A 23,662-nucleotide genomic window follows, 5' to 3' on the forward strand; every position below is an offset into this window, starting at 1 on the left:
ACTGCTACAAAGGTAAAGGTGATGCTTTAGACACTAATAATTACAGAGGCATCAAGCTGTTAGATCAGGTTATGAAAGTTACGGAGAGGGTCATAGCCCAACTAATTAGGGAGCAAATCAATTTAGATGAGATGCAGTTTAGGTTCGTGCCAGGTAAAAGCACCACTGATGCCATATTTCTAGTGAGACAGCTGCAGGAGAAATATCTAGCCAAGGATAAACCTCTGTACCTGGCCTTCGTTGACATGGAGAAAGCCTTTGACAGGGTCCCCCGATCCCTTATCTGGTGGTCAATGAGGAAACTTGGGATAGAAGAATGGTTAGTGAGAGCTGTGCAAGCCATGTACAGAGATGCTGTCAGTAAGGTGAAGGTTGGAAATGAGTACAGTAATGAATTCCGGGTAGAGGTAGGGGTCCACCAAGGTTCCGTCCTCAGCCCCCTCCTATTTATCATAGTCCTCCAGGTGATCACAGAGGAGTTCAAGACAGGTTGCCCCTGGGAGCTCCTCTATGCTGATGACCTTGCACTAATTGCGCAGTCACTATCAGAACTAGAGGAGAAGTTTAAGGTGTGGAAGCAAGGACTAGAATCGAAGGGCCTTAGAGTCAACCTAGCAAAAACCAAAATCCTAATAAGTAGGAAGGTAGATAAAACACAAACCCCTTCAGGTAGATGGCCCTGCTCAGTATGCAGTAAAGAAGTAGGTAGTAACTCTATAAGATGTACCCGGTGCAAGCTATGGACACATAAGAGGTGCAGCAATATCAAAGGCAGATTAACTACAAAGTTAGTTTTTGTATGTGGCAGATGTTCAGGTGCAATAAACACTGTAAACAAACAGGAAACAACTTCTATCTCATTCCAGGGAGAAAAACTAGAGGTAGTTGATAGCTTCCGCTATCTGGGTGACCAAGTTAGTAGTGGGGGTGGGTGCGCTGAAAGAATAAGAATAGCCTGGGCCAAGTTTAGAGAGCTCTTACCTCTGCTGGCGACAAAGGGACTCTCACTCAGAGTAAAAGGCAGACTGTATGACGCATGTGTACGAACAGCCATGCTACATGGCAGTGAAACATGGGCTGTGACTGCTGAGGACATGCGTAAGCTCGCAAGGAATGAAGCCAGTATGCTCCGCTGGATGTGTAATGTAAATGTGCATACCCGTCAGAGTGTAAGTATCTTGAGAGAAAAACTGAACATAAGAAGCGTCAGTAGTGGTGTGCAAGAGAGATGATTGCGCTGGTTTGGACATGTGGTGAGAATGAATGAGGATAGCTGCGTGAAAAAGTGCCACTCCCTAATAGTTGAAGGAACCCGTGGAAGAGGTAGGCCCAGGAAGACCTGGGCTGAGGTGGTGAGGCAAGACCTTCGAACATTGGGCCTCACCGAGGCAATGACTACTGACCGAGACCTTTGGAAATGTGCTGTGCGTGAGAAGACCCGGCAAGCCAAGTGAGATTGTTGCCAGTGCCCCTGAACTGGCTCTTGTGCGGGTGGCACATAAGATGTACCATCCTGAGCGTGACCATTGCCAGTACCGCCTGACTGGCCTTGTAGGGTTTTCGAGCGAGATCGTTGCCAGTGCCCCTGGACTGGCTCTTGTGCGGGTGGCACATAAAAGACACCATTTCGAGCATGGCCGTTTTCGTGCGGGTGACACGTAAAAGCACCCACTACACTCTCTGAGTGGTTGGCGTTAGGAAGGGCATCCAGCTGTAGAAACTCTGCCAAATTAGATTGGAGCCTGGTGTAGCCATCCGGTTGCACCAGTCCTCAGTCAAATCGTCCAACCCATGCTAGCATGGAAAGCGGACGTTAAACGATGATGATGATGATGATGATGATGATATATATACATATATATATTTCATTAAAGCTCCAAAATTATCACTGAACTGTTACTCAGTTTCATGTTGCTATTTGTCAGACAGCTGTGATAAATAAGTATTTATCACAACTGTCCGATGAATGAAAATGTGAAACTTTGAATAACAGATCAGTGATAATTTTGCTGCTTTAATAAAAAGTATATTACTCTACCTTTGGTATTTGAGTACTATTTTTTCCATTTTGTTTTACACTTATGTGCTCACCTGTGTGTGTATGTGTGTGTGTATGTGTGTGTGTATATATATATATATATATATATATATATATATATATATATATATATATATATAAGTAAGATTCAGTTGGATTAGGTACTTAAATAAGTTGGCGAGCTGGCAGAAATATTAGCACGCCGGGCGAAATGCTTAGTTCAAATTCCGCTGAGGTTGACTTTACCTTTCATCCTTTCGGGGGTTGATAAATTAAGTACCAGTTGCTTACAGGGGTCGATCTAATCGACTGGCTCCTTCCCTCAAAATTTCTGGCCTTGGGCCTAGAGTAAAAAAAGATTAGGTACTTAAATTGAGGCACCTTGTTAGGTTAGAATAATATACACACATACACAACAATATTATGTAAATATCAAACTTGGTGCATAAGTACTGGCCAACTGATATTGTTGCAGTGTATTCTAGACAATTAGACCAAGCTGAGTGAAGAAATCCACTCTTGAGCTATTCAGACATGTCCTTTATTTTGAAATTCATGAAGTCACCTGACGAAAACGATTTCTTTATAATGATGTAATGTTTTCATTAATCACTTAAAAGAAGTCATCAGAAATGGCCGTAATGAATTGACACCTCTACCTCTACTGTTAATCATTTATATATATATAAATATATATATATATGCACATATATATATATCATCATCATAATCATCATCATTGTTTGATGTCCGCCTTCCAAGCTGGCATGTGTTGGACGGTTTGACAGGAACTGGTCAGGGCAGCCTTCTGTGTCTGTTTTGGCAGGATTTTTACAGCTGGATGCCCTTCCTAACATCAGCCACCCCATGTGTGCCTGTATGCACGTGTGTGTGTGTGTGTGTGTGTGTGTGTGTGTGTGTGTGTGTGTGTGTGTGTGTGTATGTGTGTGTGTGTGTGTGTGTGTGTGTGATTAGAAATACAATTTATGATTAGAAATACAACAAATTATTGTTCACTTAATTACTAACAATTTCAAAAGATTTCATTACAAAAAATATTAAAAAGACACTGCATGATAATATGGTGAAAAATATTGCCAAATACATCAGGTCTATTCTTTCTAAATAACCTTCTCTACATAAATTTGTCTAAATCACTTGAGACCAAGAAATGACTTTTGATAATCTTACGGGAAAGACATCTGTATTTCTTGGAGATAAAAAGTTGTTTGATTTATATTATTTCATGGAGATGTCTGTGGCTTGTAGGAATACTATTTCATAAAATTACTTTTAAATTCAGCTATTCAAATTATAAAAAAGCTTTAGATATGAGTCATTAATACTCAGTATTAATTCTAATAAATAATTAAATAAATAGAGTAAAATAAAGATTTTAAAAAATGTAGCCTGACTGATAAAACAAAAGTAATTAAAATCAATAATGAAACAATAAATATTAAAAAAAGGGGGATTGTAAAAAGTCAATAAAGTCAAGAAGTCATATGATGTTAAATAACAAACCAAGTAATTGTTTTGTTATCGTCATCATTATTGTTGTCATCGTCATAGTTGTCGTCATTGTCGTCGTCATCCTCCCCCTCCCCCTCCTCCCTTCAGATGGATAGATAGAGAGACAGATAGATGCATACATACATAAATAGGTATACATACACACACATATATATTCATTAATGTTTCTTTTATATCAAGTTGTGTGTGTGTGTGAGAGAGAGAGAGTGTGTGTGTGTGTGAGTGTGTGTGTGCATGTGTGTGTGCATGTGTGTGTATGTAAAGAATTTAACATCAAACTGAAGAATTATTCAATACTTTTTTAGAAGGGTTCATGTATATTGTTATAAGGAAAAATTTGATAGTGACTTTGCAGTTTTGACTTGCTTTGCTTTCATCAGACTGTGATTTACATTTTTCTGTTTTTTCTGGCTTTATACAATACTTGGCAGGCTGCATCTCTGTAAGCTGAGTAAAGTGAATGAAGATTAGGTGTGATATAAGTACAATTAAGTATGATACAATTAATCTTGCTTTTATTTACATACATGTTTTTGTTCTTAATTTATAGAATTATTGTAAAAGATACATCAGCAAAACCAGTTCAAGGAATTGGTATGGCTGTAGAGCTAGCAGATAAAGACAAAGCTGATGTCATCATTGGTGCCCCACATTCTTCAGGTGAATCAAACCTTTATTATTATTGTTTTTTTTACATTTATATACAGTTCTTTATTTATATATATGTATATATTGGTAACAAAGGGATTTTCTCTCTCAGTGTGAAAGGTAGATTGTTTGATGTCTGTGTGTGAACAGCCATGCTACATGGCAGTGAAACATGGACTGTGACAGCTGAGACATGTGTAGGCTTGAAAGAAATGAAACCAGTATGCTTCACTGGATGTGCTATGTGAGTGTGTATGTTCAAGAAAGTATAAGCATCTCGAGAGAAAAGTTAGGCATCAGATGTGGTGTGCAAGAGTGATGACTGTGCTGGTTTGGTCATGTGAATGTATGGACGAGGATGATTGTGTAAATAAGTGCCAATCTCTAACTGTGGAGGGAACTTGTGGTAGAGGTAGACCCAGGAAAACATGGAGCAAAGTAGTGAAGCATGATCTTTGAACTTTGAGCCTCACAGAGGCAATGACTAGTAACCAAGACCTTTTGCAATATGCTGTGCTTGAGAAGACCCATCAAGCCAAGTGAAATTATAGTCATAGCTGATGTTGGTGTCACATGAGTGGCACTCATGCCGGTGGCATGTAAAGAGCACTGATGGAGCATTGGGCCTCATGGAAGCAAAGTGGCAGAGTTCCTTTCAAGCATTGGGCCTCACACAGGCAAAGTAGCTGAGTTCCTTTCAAGTGTAGGCCTCATGGAGGCAAAGTGGTCAAGTTCCTTTTGAATGTTGGGGATCACGGAGGCAATGACCAAAACCTTTGGCATTATGTCATGCTTGTGAAGACCTATCAAGTGGTATGTAAAAGCACCCATTACACTCTCAGAGTGGTTGGTGTTAGGAAGGGCATCCAACCATAGAAAACTATGCCAAATCAGACTGGAGTTTGGTGCAGCCATCCAGCTTACTAGCCATGGTCAAATCGTCCAACCTATGCCAGTGTGGACAATGAGCGTTAAATGATGTTGATGATGATGATGATGATATATATATATAACAATTAGAAAATGGAGGATAATATGCTGAACCCAACTACTTGCAGACGGTGTATCCCGTTGAATTCATTAATTTAATTCATAGCAAAAGTGACAAAAAAAGGAAGAAAAGAAAAAGAAAGAAAGAACCAAAGCACAGGTGTCCATGGCAGACTATGTTATTTTGCCAACATGGTTTACATATAGAAGTACAAAGTACATAAGGAATTAGAGAATGAACAGAAGTTTAATCTTACAGCTGTTTCGGCCTAGTTTTAGCAAGCCCCATTCTATCCGAATATTCTTTTCCGGAGTGATTATCGGATGACATTTTGAAATGGGGTTACATGCCCGAACCTCTAGGCCTCTTCAGAGATTCACAAAGGGTTACATACAAATGTAGAGCAAGGGTTGAACCCCCAACCCCTAACTCTCTCACATTATATATATATATATATATATATATATATATATATATATATATATATATATATATATATAGGACACTATTTCAATGTTAATGAATGAAGCATACACAGATGTATTACTTCATTAATTCTAATTTTTATCCTGGTACTGGTATGGCCTGATTGTTAACCTCATAGCTGCAAAGCTGAGGTTTGATTCTTGAGCAAGTTCATCTAACCAACCATCATGAGTGAAATTCAGTAGTCAGAAACAATGAGAAAACTTTGTTGGATTCCCAGAAATTCTACAATGGTTTTAGGGAATTCCTTGAAATTTAAAAGGGCCAACCTTGCTACACACACACTGTGTAATACTAATTATTATATTATTATTATCTTTTTATGATTATATTAATCTTACCATAATGGGCGGTCTGTCTGCCTGTCTGTTCATGCTCTCTTCATGGTCAAATGGCTGTACCAATGGTCATGATGTTTTTTGGGGATTATAAGGAGGTAATCAGGAAAGTTTTTAGTGAAAAAAATGTGAAAAAGTATGATTACTTAGTGGATATTGAGGGTAATTTTTCAGTTTACAGACATAAAAAGGTAAATAAAAATTAAGGGGGAGATAACTAATAAAAGAAGCAAAAGGAAGTACTTATGTCAACTTCTTACTAAAATGGGCGTTATGTCTGTCTGTCTGTCTGTCTGTCCGTCTGTCTGTCTGTCCGTCTGTCTGTCTGTCCGTCTGTCTGTCTGTCCGTCTGTCTGTCTGTTCCCTTTTCACAGTCATATGGCTGGACCAATGGTCATGAAGTTTTTTGGGAATACGAAGGAGGTAATCAGGAAAAAATGGGAAAAAGTATGATTATTTAATGGACATTGAGTTTTGCATTAATAAATCACCTTTGATTTTTTTTTTGTTAAAATTCCAGCAATGAATATTACTTCTGAATCCCCCCCTCCCACATATAGTTCGTGAATTTAGAGGGTTTAGATTTGCGATGATATCCCTTTATTTCCCATCATAGATGGGCAGATTCCTAAAGATTCCACTCATGCATTCACAGTAAACAAGGCACAGGGCCAGGCTTTAGATTGTGTAAGTGTATTTTTATTCACTCCAATGTTTACACACGGCCAGTTATACATCACTGTGAGTAAAGCAACGGACTCCAGTAATTTGATCAAACAGAAAATATCATCTACAAAGAAGTTTTGTAATCATATTGATATCATTGAAAGGAATATGATTCATAATTTAAGTAAGGAAATTTGTGAACTTTGAATGTATAAGAGTATAAACAAGTGTAAAATAGTGTAAACAACTAAAATAAAAGTATATCTAAATAACATTATTTTCTTAATACTTTCAATGTAGTGGTCAAAGGAAGGTTTGGCTTTCATTAGGAGTGGTCCACATAACCATTCATGATACAAAGGCTGGGAGCCTATTTCAGTTCAGGAGTGAATCATCCTCACATATCAGTCGCAAACACATATCATATAGCTGCAATAGAATGCTGAATCACCAACAATAATGTGATTTCACTAAGATATCACCCATTAATCTATCAAGTCCATTTACACATTTCTCAACACATACTGCTGTTATGACTTCCCTCCTCCATTTTATGCCTCCATCGTAGATGGGTAGATTTGTTAGTGTTACAAATGCCTGCAAGCCATTGGAGTAATGTTACTCAATGGCGTGCATAACTCAGTGATCAGAGAAGTGCTTCAGGTAGAGCTGCAACTTTTTCGAATTGAGAGATTACATCTATGGACATGTGATTAAAATGTCTTGGGAAAGAATCGTTGGACAGGTTTTATGAGCACAACTAACTGGCAAGTAATGCAAACAAGATGGTTGAATAACATCCATGAGCTTGGTTGGTCTCACTTGGGGATCTAGCTGGATCAGTTGGTGAGACAGCCAATTCTGAGAGGACCTAATGGAAGGTGGGCTTGGAGACTCTTCTCCCCGCCCCTACCCCCACACTCCTACCCCTCATGGCCCTCCCAGGATTAAGTGGATGAGGAAGATGAGATGAAATGAGATATAAATGTCTATGAGGCATTCAGTTGCTTATGCATCATTATAAGATGTATATGATGATAGAAACATTGCTCTCTCAGTCAAGCAAAGCTTATATCATATGCTCCCATTGAAGTATGGCCCCCACCTTCCCAGTTGTTCCAGGAGCTTTCATTTAATTGGATATAACATGCCTTCTTCTTTTAAGTATCATATATAAGTTGGCCAGGGGCATGATGTTGTATCTCTCTGGTATCCTAAAAGAGGACCTTTGGTTACTCAGATGCTGCTTAAAGGAGTCACCCATAGAACCGACATACTTCTGCATCTGTGCTGGCAGTGTTATGGCTACTGCTGTTGCTGCACTGCCAGATTAAATGGTACTGCTCAGGTATTAAACATAGTGATATTCACTAGGCAGCTGATGATGGGAATATATTGTTGTGTTTAAATCTTTTTGAGTTTCACTATTCTGAATTGTCCTTAAATCCCATAAGGTTGAACATGTTTAAGGATTCAAGTTTTGTGCTGATTACATCTATTGATATTGCATGATTGTCTTCATTGGCAATCAATCAATCATACTTAATTAATCGATTCTAGTTTTGGGAAGTTCTGTGGTATCATCATCATCATCATCATCATCATCATCATCATCATCATCGTTTAACGTACGCTTTCCATGCCAGCATGGGTTGGACGATTTGACTGAGGACTGCTGAAACCAGATGGCTGCACCAGGCTCCAATCTGATCTGGTGGAGTTTCTATGGCTGGATGCCCTTCCTAACGCCAACCACTCTGAGAGTGTAGTGGGTGCTTTTACGTGTCACCGGCACGAGGGCCAGTCACACAGTACTGGCAATGGCAATGCTCAAAATGGTGTTTTTTATGTGCCACCTGCACAGGGGCCAGTCCAGTGGCACTGGCAACAACCTTGCTCAAATGATTTCCTAACGTGTCAGTGGCACAAGTGCCATTAAGGTAACGATCACACTCAAATGGTGCTATTTACGGGCCACCAGCATGAGAACCAGACAGCTGCTCTGGCAATGATCACACTCAGACAGTGCTGTTAGTGCTCCACTGGCACAAGTGCCAGTCATCGAATATGGTTCAATTACGATTTAGATTTCGTTAAATATATCAATCTGTCTGTCTGTCTATTTATCTCTCTCTCTCTCTCTTTCTCTCTCTCTCTCTCTCTCTCTCTCTCTCTCTCCCTCTCTCTTTCTCTTTGTGTGTATATATATATATATATATATATATATATATATAATCTATGTATGGCACAAAGTCAATGGAATACTCACTATGTTAGATGCACAAATTCATTTATATTTTTTTGCAAATATATTTATATTTCTTTCCCATATTTCATTTTCAGTAAATTTGGCAGTGAGCTACTTCACGGCATACCGGAATATCCCACACATAACATGGGGCTCAACAGAGGCAGTTTTTGCAGATAAATCAACCTTTAAAACCTTAATTCGAACAACATCACCTTTTAATGCCGTCGGGACCTTTCTGGTGAAGTTGTTTGAAAAATTTGATTGGAAGATTGCTGCATTGTACGGTAGGTTTAGTTGGGATTTGCATCATCATCATCATCATCATTGTCGTCGTCGTCGTCGTCATCGTCATCATTGTCGTCATCATCATCATCATCATCATCTTCATCATCATCATCATCATCATCATCATCATTGTCATCAACATTTAATGTCTGGGTGATTTTCACGTTGCACCATCACCAATTCTTTTTACATGGCACCAGCACCTACACGAATGCTTTTTACATGGCACCTTGGTTTTAAGATCTCAATTTTGTTGTAGTGGGTGGGTCTTCTTGAGTACAGCAATGCACCACGTATCTCAGTTCTATGTCATCTCATTCGTAATGTTCGGCATTTTGAGATCAGCCTCCAATATTTTGTCCCAAGACCTCCTGAGTTTCCCTCTTCCACAACTTCCCTGTACTTTAAGTGATCAGCACTTACATGTTGCTGAGATTTTGTCACATGTATTAAATGGTAGATTTATTACTAGTTTTTGGATCTACCTCCCAGATTTCTTTCTCCATTACTCTCAGTCAGCAATTTGCTGTCCCCCAAAAAAAACACAGCAAATGTAAGGTTCTGAAAACATTTTGTCTTTGTGTGTGCTGGGCCTTGTTCCTACACTCATGTTGCTCCAACAAGCGTTACCCAAACTTTGTCTTCATCCACATGCTGGATACTGTCTCTGCACCCATACTGTCCTGTTAAACATTCCCTACATTTTATCTTGCTACCTAACCCTTCCCCCTTACAACCATCCATCCATCCATTCACGACACATATTACATCCTCTAACCTCTTGTGCTACTCATTACTGCTTTCCTTTCTTCCTCTCCACTGCTTCCATCTGTCATTCTCATGGTCATCTCCCACCATGTACTTCCAGCTAATCCCCCCCCTCCCTCCTTCTCTAGGCATGTGCCTTTGTGGTTAGAGTGCTGGAACCAGGTAACTTATTGTGTTCTTGAGCAAAACACTTAATTTCACGTTGCTGCAGTCCATTCAGCTGGCAAAAATGAGTTATCCTGCAACAGACCAGCATCCTGTCCAGGCAGGGAATTTATAAGCCATGGGAACCGGGGAAACCAGCCCTTATGAGTCAGTATGACTCAAGAAGATAACCTTTCCCTTATCTTAACTTTACCGATTTCGTTCTCCTCTGCCATTCTTCATCTTAACACCTCACATGTTCGCTATCATTCCCAGCACCCTCTTATGCCTACCACCACACCCACTCACCAAAGCTACCCTTATGTACTTTTTAATACTTACTCCCTGCTGATCCTGTACCTTATTTATCATCTGATCCTTGAACTATCTTACCCCTTACCCTGTACTGTCTTACCTCTCATCTTATCCCCTTCCCTCCCCCACACACACACAAACCCATTTGATTTTATTTGTTTCAGTTATTAGACTATGGCCATGCTGGGGCATTACCTTACAGAATTTTAGTCAAATGAATTGACTCCAGAACTTATTTTTTAAGCCTAGTATTTGTTTTATTGATCTTTGCTGAACCGCTAAGTTACAGGGGATATAAACACACCATCACTGGTTGTCAAGCAGTGGTGGGAGACAAACACACACACACACATACACACACACACACACACACACACACACACACACCACACACACACACAGATACACACACACACACACACAACACACACACACAGATACACACACACACACAATCACACACACACACACACACACACACCACACACACACAGATACACACACATGCACAATCACACACACACACACACACATGACAAATTTCCTCCAATTTCCATCAACCAAATCCATCACAGTTTGAAGCTGTAGTATAAGACGTTTTCCCAAGGTGCCATATAATGGGACTGAACCCAGGATCATGCTGTTGGGAAGCAAGCTTCTTATCACATAGCCATACTCATATTTCCCATCAGACCACACCTCCACTTCTGCTCATTGCTCACCACATTCATCTCTCCCTCATCTTTAACCATCTGATCCTCCTAGCTAAACCTTCTTATAATTCTTCCCTCCTGACCCACAGTCTGTATCATCTCTAACTCCTTGAGGGTGATCATGAGTGCGACACCCTAACCTCTAGGCAATGCGCCTTGACTAACATAAGGATTTAAGTAAAATCAAAGTTAATACCAAAACATCAAGAAATCATTTGACTCCATCCAGATTTTGAAAGATTTTCAGAAATCTGGTCTTGTTTTCTTCTTGCCTATAATTAATCTCAAAGTGACAAGTTTGGTTCCTTTATCATCCTTTCCAAGCTCTTTCATATCAACTTGCATATATTTGCATATATTTCAAAACTTGATATCTCTTCTAGACTTTTCCTTTATTATAACAATTACCACACACACACACACACACACACACACATGCAGATACCAATCATATTTAGGGAGAATTCACAAAAAAAAACAAAGGACGAAGACAGGTGGTGTAGAAACCAAGCAAATGTATTAGTATAACGCTCGGGAATTAAAAAAGTCTTTAACATTTCGAGCCTACGCTCTTCCACAGAAAGGAACACAGAAAGAAACAAGGAGAGAAAAAAATGTGTGTAGTGGTTATTTGCCAGTTGAGTCCTTCCTCCATCCATTAGTTGTTTTTTGTTTTTTTTCAGGAAATATTTACAACAGTCTTATGAGAAGTGTTGCAGAAAATTTTGAGAATTACAATATTTCTGTATCAGAAGATATTGCCTTCAACTCAAGTCTTCTTTCTAACCCTGTCATTCAGAGACATTTAAAGAAAATCAAGCGAGAATCTCGAAGTAAGTGTAAATAACCAGCAGACATTTCAAACTCGATATTCCTTGCTTATTGTTTGAAACTTCATTCAATTAACAAGAAAGTAATAGCTTCATGCTTGACCCACACACACGCATATGCATATATATATACATACATATACTCTCTTTTTACTCTCTTTTACTTGTTTCAGTCATTTGACTGTGACCATGCTGGAGCACCGCCTTTAGTCGAACAAATTGACCCCGGGACTTATTCTTTGTAAGCCTAGTACTTATTCTAGGGAGGAGTAAATGATGATAGTAGAGATTGGGCAGGATTGAGGGGTGAATTTGAATGAAAATCAGAAAATGCACAGATATGAAATTTGCTCCTTGCTTCTTCTCTGTAATCGGACCAATCCATTTCTCAACCATATTGTAATTTGCGATGAAAAGTGGATTCTGTAAATAATAAAAAACATTCGTCACAGTGGTTGGACCAAAATGAAGCACTGAAAAACCTTCCCTGAGCTTGGGCTCTTCAAAAAGAAGGTTATGGTGACTCTTTGGTGGTGTACTGCTGGACTCATCCATTATAACTTCTTAAAACCCGGAAAAACCATTACTGCAGAAACATATTGTCATGAACTTGCCAAAATGATCGAAAAACTGCTACTCCTCCATCCCAGACTGGTCAACAGAAAAGGGCCAATTATTTTGCATGACAATGCTTGACCACATGTTTCACTAATGATGCTCCAGAAGTTGAGGGAACTTGGCTACAAAGTTCTTCCCCACCCAGCTTATTTAGCAGACCTTTCTCCTACCGACTACCATTTTTTCAAGTACCTTGATGGTTTTCTACAAGAGAAGGAGTTCAAAAATCAAACCAATGCTGAAAGTGCATTGAAAGAGTTCATCAGCTCCAGATCTCCAGATTTTTATGCTACTGGAATAAACAAACATATAACTCATTGGCAAAAATATGTTGATTGTAATGGTACTTTGATGAAATAGATAGATAGATAGATAGATAGATAGTTAGATAGATAGATTGATAGATATTTAACATATTTAATCTATAATTGATAGTCAAGCAAAATGTATGTTCTGTTTCACCTACAGCCCATTGGATACTATTCAATTAACGCGTCATAAACAAAACAGAATACAAATTTTGTCAAGCTAACAATTATGGATTAAAAATTGTTTTGCTCACTCCAATGGAGTCAATAACATGCTAATGCCTGAAAGCATTATACATTGCAGTCTTATATTTCTTGTTGGTTTTGATCTTTTTCAGTTATTGTCATCAGTGCTATAAAATTTCTTCTGCGAAAAATTATGGTAAATGCCTACAATATGGGAATGTGTAATGGTGAATTCATTTTCATTGCATTATATAACTTTCCAGAGGCCTTCTTTGAAGAAGATGATGCCAGCAGTATTCCACTGTGGTATGGTGGAGATAAATATGATGTTATCACCAAAAAGGCTTATAAATACCTTTTAAGAGTAAGTTAAACCTGTTGTTTATTAGTTATTATCTGTTACACACTTTGCCTTTTATCCTTTTGGAGTTGATAAATTAAGTACCAGTTAAATGCTGGGGTCTATTTAATTGACTAGTTCCCTACCCACAAATTTCAGACCTTGTACATATAGTACAAAGGATTATTATTATTATGATCATCATAATCATTATTATTATTATTATTATTATTATTCATATACACACAACAGATTAGACTGTTGAAATCATCACCACCACCACCACCACTGTCATCATTGTAACCAATACCACCACCACCATCCCCATCATCATCATCATCATCATCATCATCATCATCATCATCATCATTATCATTATCATCACCACCACCCATCACCACCACCACCACCACCACCACCACCACCACCACCACCACCACCATCATCATCATCATCATCATCAATCATCATCAATCATCATTGAACATCTGTTTTCGATGCTGGCATAGGTTGGACGGTTTAACCAGAGCTAGTGAGCCAGAGAGCTGCTGCTGGTTCCAGTCTGATTTGGCTTGATTTCTACGGCTGGATGCCCTCCCTAATGCCCACCACTTTACAGAGTGTACTGGGTGCTTTTCCACATGGCACTGGCACAGGTGTTTTTATATGGTGCCAGCACAGGCACTATTACCATAATCATCTTATAATAATACTTAATGACATTTAAGTATTATCTGTTCAGTTGTTTATATTCTTCCCAATATTTGAGAAAAAAATTAAAGTTGCTTAAATGATGCTGCTGTTTTCCATTGTAGGTTAATTTGGCATCCGCAAATGTGGACTACTTTACTCAATTTCGAATGAATGTCATGAATACATTCTTAGACTTTAACAATCAGTCAGCTTTAGAAAACTTAACTGTAAGTCTATTATTATTTTTATTTTTTTTCTTCTCTCTTCAAATTTTCTTCCATTTAATGCCAAGTGTTTTCCGTACACCTAGGGTAGAGAAGCTCATTGTATGCACTCCCAAAGAAGTTCATTGTATGCATTATTATTATTATTATTATTATTATTATTATTATTATTATTATTATTATTATTATTATTGTTGTTATTTTTTTCTTCTTTCTTCAAATTTTCTTCCATTTCTCGCCGAGTGTTTTCCGTACACCTAGGGCAGAGAAACTCCTTGTATGCATTCCCAGTTTACACACGCAAATTCACAGGTAAAACATGTATTTAAGAAAACAAAAAAAAAAAAAAATTCATGAATGGATGTTGTTTTCACAGCAATAATGCTCTTCTCAGTACATGAGTCGTTCCAGTTAGCACGATTTTTTGCACTTCCTGTAGGGATGGTAAGCCTGGTATCATTTTCAGATAGGTTTCAGTACCTTTTTTTATCATTCCTAGAGATCCTACAATCACTGGTATGGTAGTCGCCTTGAGGTGCCACATTTTTTCAATTTCTATTAGCAAGTCTTTATATTTACTGATCTTGTCAAATTCTTTTGCCGCTATATTATGATCAGAGGGAATTATTATTATTATCATCATTATTATTATTATTATTATTATTATTATCATTCAGTAGTTTTATTTTTATAACGTGCTTTCATTTCACTACCGAACACAGCTCTGTGTGCCTTGGGTATGTGCTGTGGTTTGCTGTGGTGCTCTTGTGGTTACTGTATTGAAAGTGTTTTGCATAGGATGTGTGCAGTGCCCAGTAGTGCAATTTTCTGTATGTTATATATATTTGTAAGTCCTGGTGTTTTTGTTATGTATTTGTCTGAATATTTTTTTATTATACCTAAGGCACCTACTATGATAGGAATTGTTTCTGTTTTTAGATTCCACATTTGAGTTACCTCTATTTCCATGTCTTTGTATTTTGAAAGTTTCTCCATTTCTTTTAGGGAAACGTTGTCATCTGCTGGTATTGATACATCAATTAGAAAGCATTTTTTACCTTCATGATCTTTGACAACTATATCTGGTCCATTTGCCTTAATTTCTCTATCTGTGTGTGTATTGGCATATCTCAGAGTATGGTTGCTTTCTCATTTTCTGTGACCTTTTCTGGCGTGTGTTTATACCATTATTATTATTATTATTATTATTATTATTATTATTATTATTATTATTATTATTATTATTATTATTATTATTATTATTATTATTATTATTATTATTATTATTGTTGTTGTTATTATTTTATCTCTTTGTCACAGGTTTTGTTGGAGCTCCTGGGGTCTTGCATGTGTAGTGGGCTCACTACTTGCAGCCTACAGTACCATGCTATTCATTCTTTTCAGCTATTTAATACTTTCCTGATTATTCTGGCCGTGCCAAGGAGGCAAACCTTTTGTAACAGTTCTACTGAGCATTCTATTCCAATATCCTTTATATTCCTCATGATGCCTTCTCCTCCTCCTTCTTCTTCTAGTAGTTTCAGGTAAATGTCAACTGCATCACTTGCTACACCTCCATGTTGCTGGGATGTGTGCAGCATGGAGTGTTCTTTTTTGTTATTGGGGGTGTGCAATCTCTTCACGACATTGTATTGCATCAGGTATATTTTTCTTTTGAGGGGGCAGTACAGTCTTTTCTTGTGTTCCTGTTAGTATTGTGTGTTGAGTGTGTAATGCACTGGTTACCTACCTTGCTGGTGGAAGTTTATTTCACTGGATATTTGCTGCATAGAGTGTGTTTTGTGTTTGTGGGTTGTTTTCTTTTGGTTGTATTTGATACGTTGAATTAATAGTGTCTTGCATAGGATATGGGATATTCCTAGCAGGGCTAGGTTTTGGATAGTGTTTATTATTATTATTATCATTATTATTATTATTATTATTATTATTATTAATATTGTTATTATTATTATTATAGATATTGCACAGTATACAATACCATGAGGTTATTGATTGAAGATATTGTGTCAAGTAGGGTTTTATACTGTTTGTCAAGTCACAATAAGGACCTCAGACAGACAGTACTTTATGTAATATGCGTACAGTTCTAAGTAACATCTGGATTGTAGGGTAGTTGTATGGTTTTCAGATGTTTTTTTCAGATTGGGTGGTATTGAACTCAATGCTCTGATGAGAATAGGGATAACCTTTACATTCAACTCTCATAGCTGCCACATCTTAGCAATCTCAATTCTCAAGTCTCCATATTTATCAACTTTATCTCTTTGTTTCATGTTGATATGTTGATCTCCTGGCACTGCCACATCGATTATAAGGCACTCTTGTTTGTCCCTCCTAAAGGTTACTATATCCGGCCTTCAGGGCTCTAATACTTTGTCTGTCTGGAAATCAAAGTCCCACCGAATTTTTGCCTTCCCCTTTCCATCCATTATCTTTTCCAGTGTATGTTGGTACCAAGCATCCGTGACCTCATATCCATACTTACAGCATAGTAGGCAGTGGAGGGTTTGGACTACCTTGTCATGTCTGCACTTGTACTCTTTCTGTGCAAGACTTTCACAAGCACTAACAATGTGAATCACACTTTCGACCCTCTTCCCACACATTCTGCAGAGGTCTGATGCACTTGTGAGATATATATTCTTTTTCACTGAGTTGGTATTCAATTCCTGGGCTGTGATTACTAGGCTTTCAGTATTCTTTTTTTAGGTCACCCTTATTGAGCCACTTCCATGATGCTTCCTGGTCTTTTAATTTGTTGGTTTCATGGTGGAACTGGCCATGTAATTCCATACGGAGTAGGGTTTCTTCTCTCTTGTTGGCTGTTCATGTTCGGAATCCATGAGCACTCTCAAGTCCTGTTTTGTTATTATTATTATTATTATTATTATTATTATTATTATTATTATTATTATTATTATTATTATTAAGGTGGCAAGCTGGCAGAGTCGTTAGCTGACTGTTTAACAGTATTTCATCTGATCTGTCTGCATGTTCCAAGTTCAACTTCTGCCAAGATTGACTTTGCCTTTCATCCTTTCAGGGTTGATAAATTAAAAAACAGTGAAACACTGGGGTGGATGTTATCAACTAGTCCTCTCAAATCAAAATTTCAGGCCTAGTGCTTTTAATAGAAAAGATTATTATTATTATTATTATCATCATCATCATCATCATCATTATTATTATTATTACCTTTGTGGAAAGGTAAATTTATTTCATGATTTATTTTTCCATCAAGTTTAAGTTTGGCTCTTGTATGTATCAAGGGTAAGGCAAATATCTCCCCAATTCTGGAACCACTGCGATTCTGACAGGAATAATATTAACCCATTGACAGCCAAAGTTTCATTTTTGGGGGAATGATTTAAAATTTTATGGAAATAGTATTATAAAATACACTTGCCCAAGGTGCCATTCAGTGAGACTGAACCTGGAATTCTGTGGTTGGGAAGCAAAGCTTCTTATCACACAGTCACTCTTGTGCCTGTTTTGTTATTTATTGTTTCTTACTTCTTTTCCTTATTTGCACCCCCACATTTTTTTTTTACTATTTTCTTATTGTTTGCTTTTGTTAATTCTTTTTATTTTTTACCAAATTGTTCTTCGGATTTTTATTGTAATGTTTACAAATGAAATACCTCAACCAGGGCTTCATCACTCCTGAAGGAGGAATCCCTCTCAGGATTCCTTCCACCACTGTCTGTCTCTGGCCAGTTGTAGCCATGCTGACCTCAGGCAGTGGATGAGATCATCTTGCCATCTTGTCCTTAGTCGGCCTCTTGATTTTGTCCATTGCCTTAGCATCCATTCCATCACCCTGATTGTCCATCTGCTGTCCTTCAGTCAAGCAATGTGGCAAAATAAAGAATAAATATTACAAGCAATTTTTCAGCAATTCTAGAAAAAACTACATTTAGGTATCAAAGATCCATCATCTTCTTTGACCAAGCAATGACCATCTGGTCATTGAGTGAATTTAGCATAAACCATTCTTTTGGAAATATTCAAGCTAGGTCAGAGGAGAATTCTTTTCTCTTTACCAGTTCTTTTAGACAAAAGTCACAAGTATGACCTTTTCTTTTCTGAATCAGTGGTAAAACAAACTTTGGTATGCATAAATTTATTTCATATTTTTCTTGTTATATTTTGTATAAAGAGAATTTTTCTTATTTTTGTTGTTATATTTTGTATAAAGAGAATTTTATTATTATTTTAGGGTTCTCACTATAGTTCCTATTTATATGATGCAGTTTTCATCTATGCTCTCTTGGTAAAAAAATGTTTAACAAGTCAACTGGATTTCAGAAATGGGAGCTTGATGTTGGAAATTGCCCGAAATATAACATTTATAAGTATGTTCTTTTGATATTTATTCTTCAGTCTCACTAAACTGTATTTTTTTTTTTACCGTTTATAAATGTAATAAGGTGTAAGCACATGTGAATGTTTATATACTTAATAAAAGAAATAGAGATAGGTGCAGGAGTGGCTATGGGGTAAGTAGCTTGCTTACCAACCACATGGTTCTGGGTTCAGTCCCACTTTGTGGCTCCTTGGGCAAGTGTCTTCTACTATAGCCTAGGGCCGACCAAAGCCTTGTGAGTGGATTTGGTAGACGGAAACTGAAAGAAGCCCATCGTAGATATATATGTGTATGTGTGTTTGTGTGTCTGTGTTTGTACCCCACCATCACTTGACAACCGATGCTGGTGTGTTTACGTCCCTGTAACTTAGCGGTTCGGCAAAAAGAGACCGATAGAATAAGTACTAAGCTTACAAAGAATAAGTACTGGGGTCGATTTGCTTGACTAAAGGCAGTGCTCCAGCATGGCAACAGTCAAATGACTGAAACAAGTAAAAGAGTAAAAGAGTATATGTATTTTTCTTTCATCTGTCAAAATATGTTTATTAAGCTTACCAAAACCTGTATATTGAGGTTCTGCAAATCAGTGAGAAATGGTTAGATAAAATATTAATACTAATGTTTATGTAAAAAGCAAAATTGAATATGTGTGTGTACAACTATGGCAGGAAGGCTTTGTAACAGACAAGCTGTTAGGCATACTAGTAATTGTTCCCTGTAGCTGGGTTAGTTGACATTGCTGCAGTCTTGTTGACTAAGAGAATAATGTCAAAACAACTATTGGCCTACCACAACAAAAGCCTTGTACTTGTGTTGATGAAAGAGTCTTCATGCTGGGATTGGCTGGACCTAGGATTACAGGGAAAAAAAAATCATTGTTGAAGTGTTGATCAAGGAACTATTTCATCAACTGAACTCAAACTGATTCTTTGCTAGTTTATACAGTGAATCTAAAAGATTAGTTGAGACAGAGACCTTGAACGGTCAAACAGAACCATGTGTCCAATATAGATCAAAAGTGATAATAAGTAGAATAATGAGAAAATGAACTGAAATCCGTCTCAAGTGAGTGGAAAGATTAGTGATCCGAATTTCAGCACAATTTCCTGTTACAAGTTCCAGTGAGTATGCATATGATTATGAGAAGTGTCCAAAGAAATTCATTGGTTTTTCTTCTATTATTATTGCTGTACTCTTCTTACAATGAAACATTGCTATAAATTATTCAAGTAGATAGGTTTCATGACCTTTTTTTCAATCTTACCAGATTAAAGACTCACAGTAATCAACATTAACTTATAAGGTTATAATCAACTAAGGTTATCATAAACTGACAGACCAAATGTATTAACAACTACTAATTTAATATGGCAAGCAGTGAGAACACTTGTAGAATTAAAGAGTAAATGGTAAAGATCCCTTTTGGTCATGAATGAGCATGGTATTGCACCTTGAAGGTTACTCTCTGAGACACAAGTCCAGGCAAGGTTGTTTATGGAAGACCAGCAGTCACCTGTGAATACCAGTGTCCCCCCTCCATGCCATCAATGTTATCCAAGGGAAAGACAAATAGACCGATATAGCTTGGTACCAGTGATGTCACAAGTCATTTCTACAGCTGTGTTAACTGGAGCAACGTGAAATAAAGTGTTTTGCTCAAGAAAACAACATACAGCTCAGTTTGGGAATTGAACTCACTACCTCATGATTGTGATCACTAATCAAACTACAGTCTGAAAAAGTAAAACCTAGACACCACAACTTATTCTGGCAAGCAGTGGAAGCACTTGCAGAACTAAAGAGTAAGAGTAGAGACCCTTTTTGGTCATGAATGAGCATGGGAGTGCACCTTGAAAGTTACCCTCTGAGACAAAAGTCCTGTAAAGATTGTTTCTGGAAAACCAGCAGTCACTCATGCACACCTGTCTCCCCTCTCCATGCCACCAGTGTTATCCAAAGGAAAGGCAAAGGCTGATACAGCTTGGCACCAGTGATGCTGCAGCTCATTTCTACAGCTGAGTGAAGTAGAGTAACATGAAACAAAGTGTTTTGCTCAAGAACACAACACTCAGCCCGGTCCGGGATTCGAATTCAACTACTGCATGATTGTGATCATTAATCAAACTATAAGCTGGAAAAGCAACATCTAGACTCCACAACATGGCATAATTTACTCCAGCAAGCAGTGGGAGTACTTGTAGAATTAAAGAGTAGCTTGATAGATTTCGGTACCTAGCTGTAGTAAAAGTTGTATATGATAGAATAAAATCTTAACAGAGCTCAATTCTGTAGTGTTCAATGGAAAACAAAAATGCAAGTACCAAGCTCTATGAATTCTTGTGAATTTGGAAAATCCTTTAGTTTAGTATCTTTCTAAGAATTGAAAGATTGTTAAAAAGTAATCTAATTTAAATTTCTAGGTGATGCCATTATGAGCCCTGTCCAATTTGATTCAAATGCTGATAGAATGCCAGTTTATATGATTTGGGATTATACATCTCCAACTGGTATAGGAAGATTGGTAGCTATTGAAGAATTGTCATACTCAGAGGTATGTATCCAGTCAAAATATTCCTGTTTCTTTGCTGCATTGTATCAATACATGCATACATACATACATACATACATACATACATACACACGTACATTGATACATGCATGCATGTATCAATCCATCCATCCATACATACATACATACATATATATATATATGTATGTCTGTTTGTGTGTGTGTGTTTGTGTGTGTCTGTGTATATATGTATTATGTATTTGTATGTATGTATGTATGTATGTATGTATGTATGTATGTATGTATGCATGTATGTATGTATGTATGTATGTATGTATGTATGTATGTATGTATGCATGCATGCATGCATGCATATATGCTTTGATACAGACAGGAATTTCAGGTGTTAATTGGGAGAGAGAAGCACAAGACCGAAATGGATGGAGGAAAGGAGTCCAAAGTAGTTGTTCAAAGTCCGAAAGAGAGAGAATGAAGCAGACGATGATCAAGAGAAGGCTTGGAAAGAATGAATATATGGAAAATGAGAGAGTGTTACTTTTTATGTGTATGATCTATGGGAGGAAATGCTTGAGTTGTGAAAGCCTGATCAGCCACCAGAGAACTCACAAGAATCGACCCATTATAAATTGTGATATGGCTATTGTTCACAACAGAACATGTGTAACCCTGTGGAAAGGTGTGCATTTCAGTTGGAGGATTGAAAAGACATGTCAAAAATCTTCCTACTGTCAGCCAGCACAATTGTGCATTATGTACTAAAATGTGCAAATCTTTGGCAGAGCTCAAGAGTCACATAAGGGCCTCACATTGCATTATCAATGACTCTTCATTTCAATGATTCTTTCAAGCAATGACTTTGCTTGTGTACGAGAAAGCAGCCACTATGTATGTATGTATGTCATTATTCAGTTTATTTCAAGATTTCCTGCCAATAGAGAAAGAACTGGTTTCTAACTTAGATCCAAGGTTCCTTCATTGGAATTTCAACATCAATAACAGGATATTTTTGTATGTATGTACATATGTATGTATGTATGTATGTTTGTATGTTTGTATGTATGTATGTATGTATGTATGTACGTATGTATGTATGTATGTATGTATGTATGTATGTATGTATGTTTGTATGTATATACGTATGTATGTATGTATGTATGTATGTATACATGTATGTATGTGCAGATTTGTATGTTTTATGTATGTATTCTTATGCATATAGTTACACATCTAGACATGCTTGTATATATTTAAATGATAAACTTCTGGAAAGTTTTACAGATTTTTACAGTTCCACTGATGTATTGAGTCTGTAGTCATCGAATCAGCTTTCTCCTTTCTGGTTTTGAGAAGCCTAATTTCTCATGATTGATATTTAGGCAGCATGTTACATATCCCATGGCCCCAATAATTACAGGTATAAACCTGAACTTGTAATCTGGATAGAGTAACTGTAGATTTCTCAATAGTTCAGTATAGGTGCTCATTTTTTCACTGATCTTCAGCTTTATGTTAACATCCACTGGGCAGCTAATTTCCACAACTGTGCACAGTTTCTCTTCCCTATCCCAAATCATTATATCAGGTCTGTTGGGCTTACATTTTATTGAAGTCTTCACTGGGACATTCCACCAGTATTCCTTTTCATTATGAGTGACTATCACTTCGATGCTTGGTGGTTAAAAGATGTTGTCGAAGGGATATGATGTGACATTCAAAGGCATTTTGGATTGATGTTAAGCCTCTGTTGCCTTGTTTATATTTTAGGTAGAGGCAGTCTACATCACTGTTTATGTGGAAATTATGTTTGTTAGTATTTTTTGGGTTTTCACATCAATGGCTCAGATCTCATCAAGCATCCAATCTAGCTGCTCAAATGTTGGTATAAGTACTGGCACTGTAAACACATTGTGGGCCACTGTTTTATTGAATGCAGAGAGTCCTGAGGTCCAGATTTTCTTTATTTGGCCATAATATTCTTTAGTGACACGTGTTTTGTTACAGGTGCTACTGTAACATTCCTTGTCGGATACAGGGGAAAACCATCAAATTATTGATGGAGATGTTACTAGTCTGGTTTATAGTTTGTATGTATGTATGTATGTATGTATGTATGTATGTATGTATGTATGTATGTATATGTGTATGTACATCTATATATAATAATAATGATAATGATAATAATAATAATAATAATAATAATAATAATAATATATGTGTGTGTACATATATACATATATATATATATATATATATATATATATATATATATATATATATATATGCATATATGAGTATAGGGTATCACCACCTGTGTAAACAACATGAAATATATAGACAAATGAGTTTAATACATGAGCAACAAGAGAAAAA

General features: G+C 37.2%; 1 protein-coding gene across 1 annotated transcript in view; it reads left to right on the top strand.

The window, feature by feature from the left end:
* LOC106870311 (atrial natriuretic peptide receptor 1) overlaps nucleotides 1-23,662 on the top strand; it is a 142,244-nt gene that overhangs the window by 11,860 nt on the left and 106,722 nt on the right. The window contains exons 2-8 of the mRNA XM_089364958.1: nucleotides 4,122-4,231; nucleotides 9,044-9,235; nucleotides 11,860-12,009; nucleotides 13,271-13,482; nucleotides 14,274-14,378; nucleotides 18,616-18,751; nucleotides 21,183-21,313. Of these exons, the coding sequence (XP_089221084.1) occupies nucleotides 4,122-4,231; nucleotides 9,044-9,235; nucleotides 11,860-12,009; nucleotides 13,271-13,482; nucleotides 14,274-14,378; nucleotides 18,616-18,751; nucleotides 21,183-21,313 (1,036 nt within the window). The remainder of the gene's footprint in view (nucleotides 1-4,121; nucleotides 4,232-9,043; nucleotides 9,236-11,859; nucleotides 12,010-13,270; nucleotides 13,483-14,273; nucleotides 14,379-18,615; nucleotides 18,752-21,182; nucleotides 21,314-23,662) is intronic.

This window comes from Octopus bimaculoides, chromosome Z, assembly GCF_046866305.1.
Source record: "Octopus bimaculoides isolate indiv1 chromosome Z, ASM4686630v1, whole genome shotgun sequence".
Lineage (NCBI taxonomy): Eukaryota > Metazoa > Mollusca > Cephalopoda > Octopoda > Octopodidae > Octopus > Octopus bimaculoides.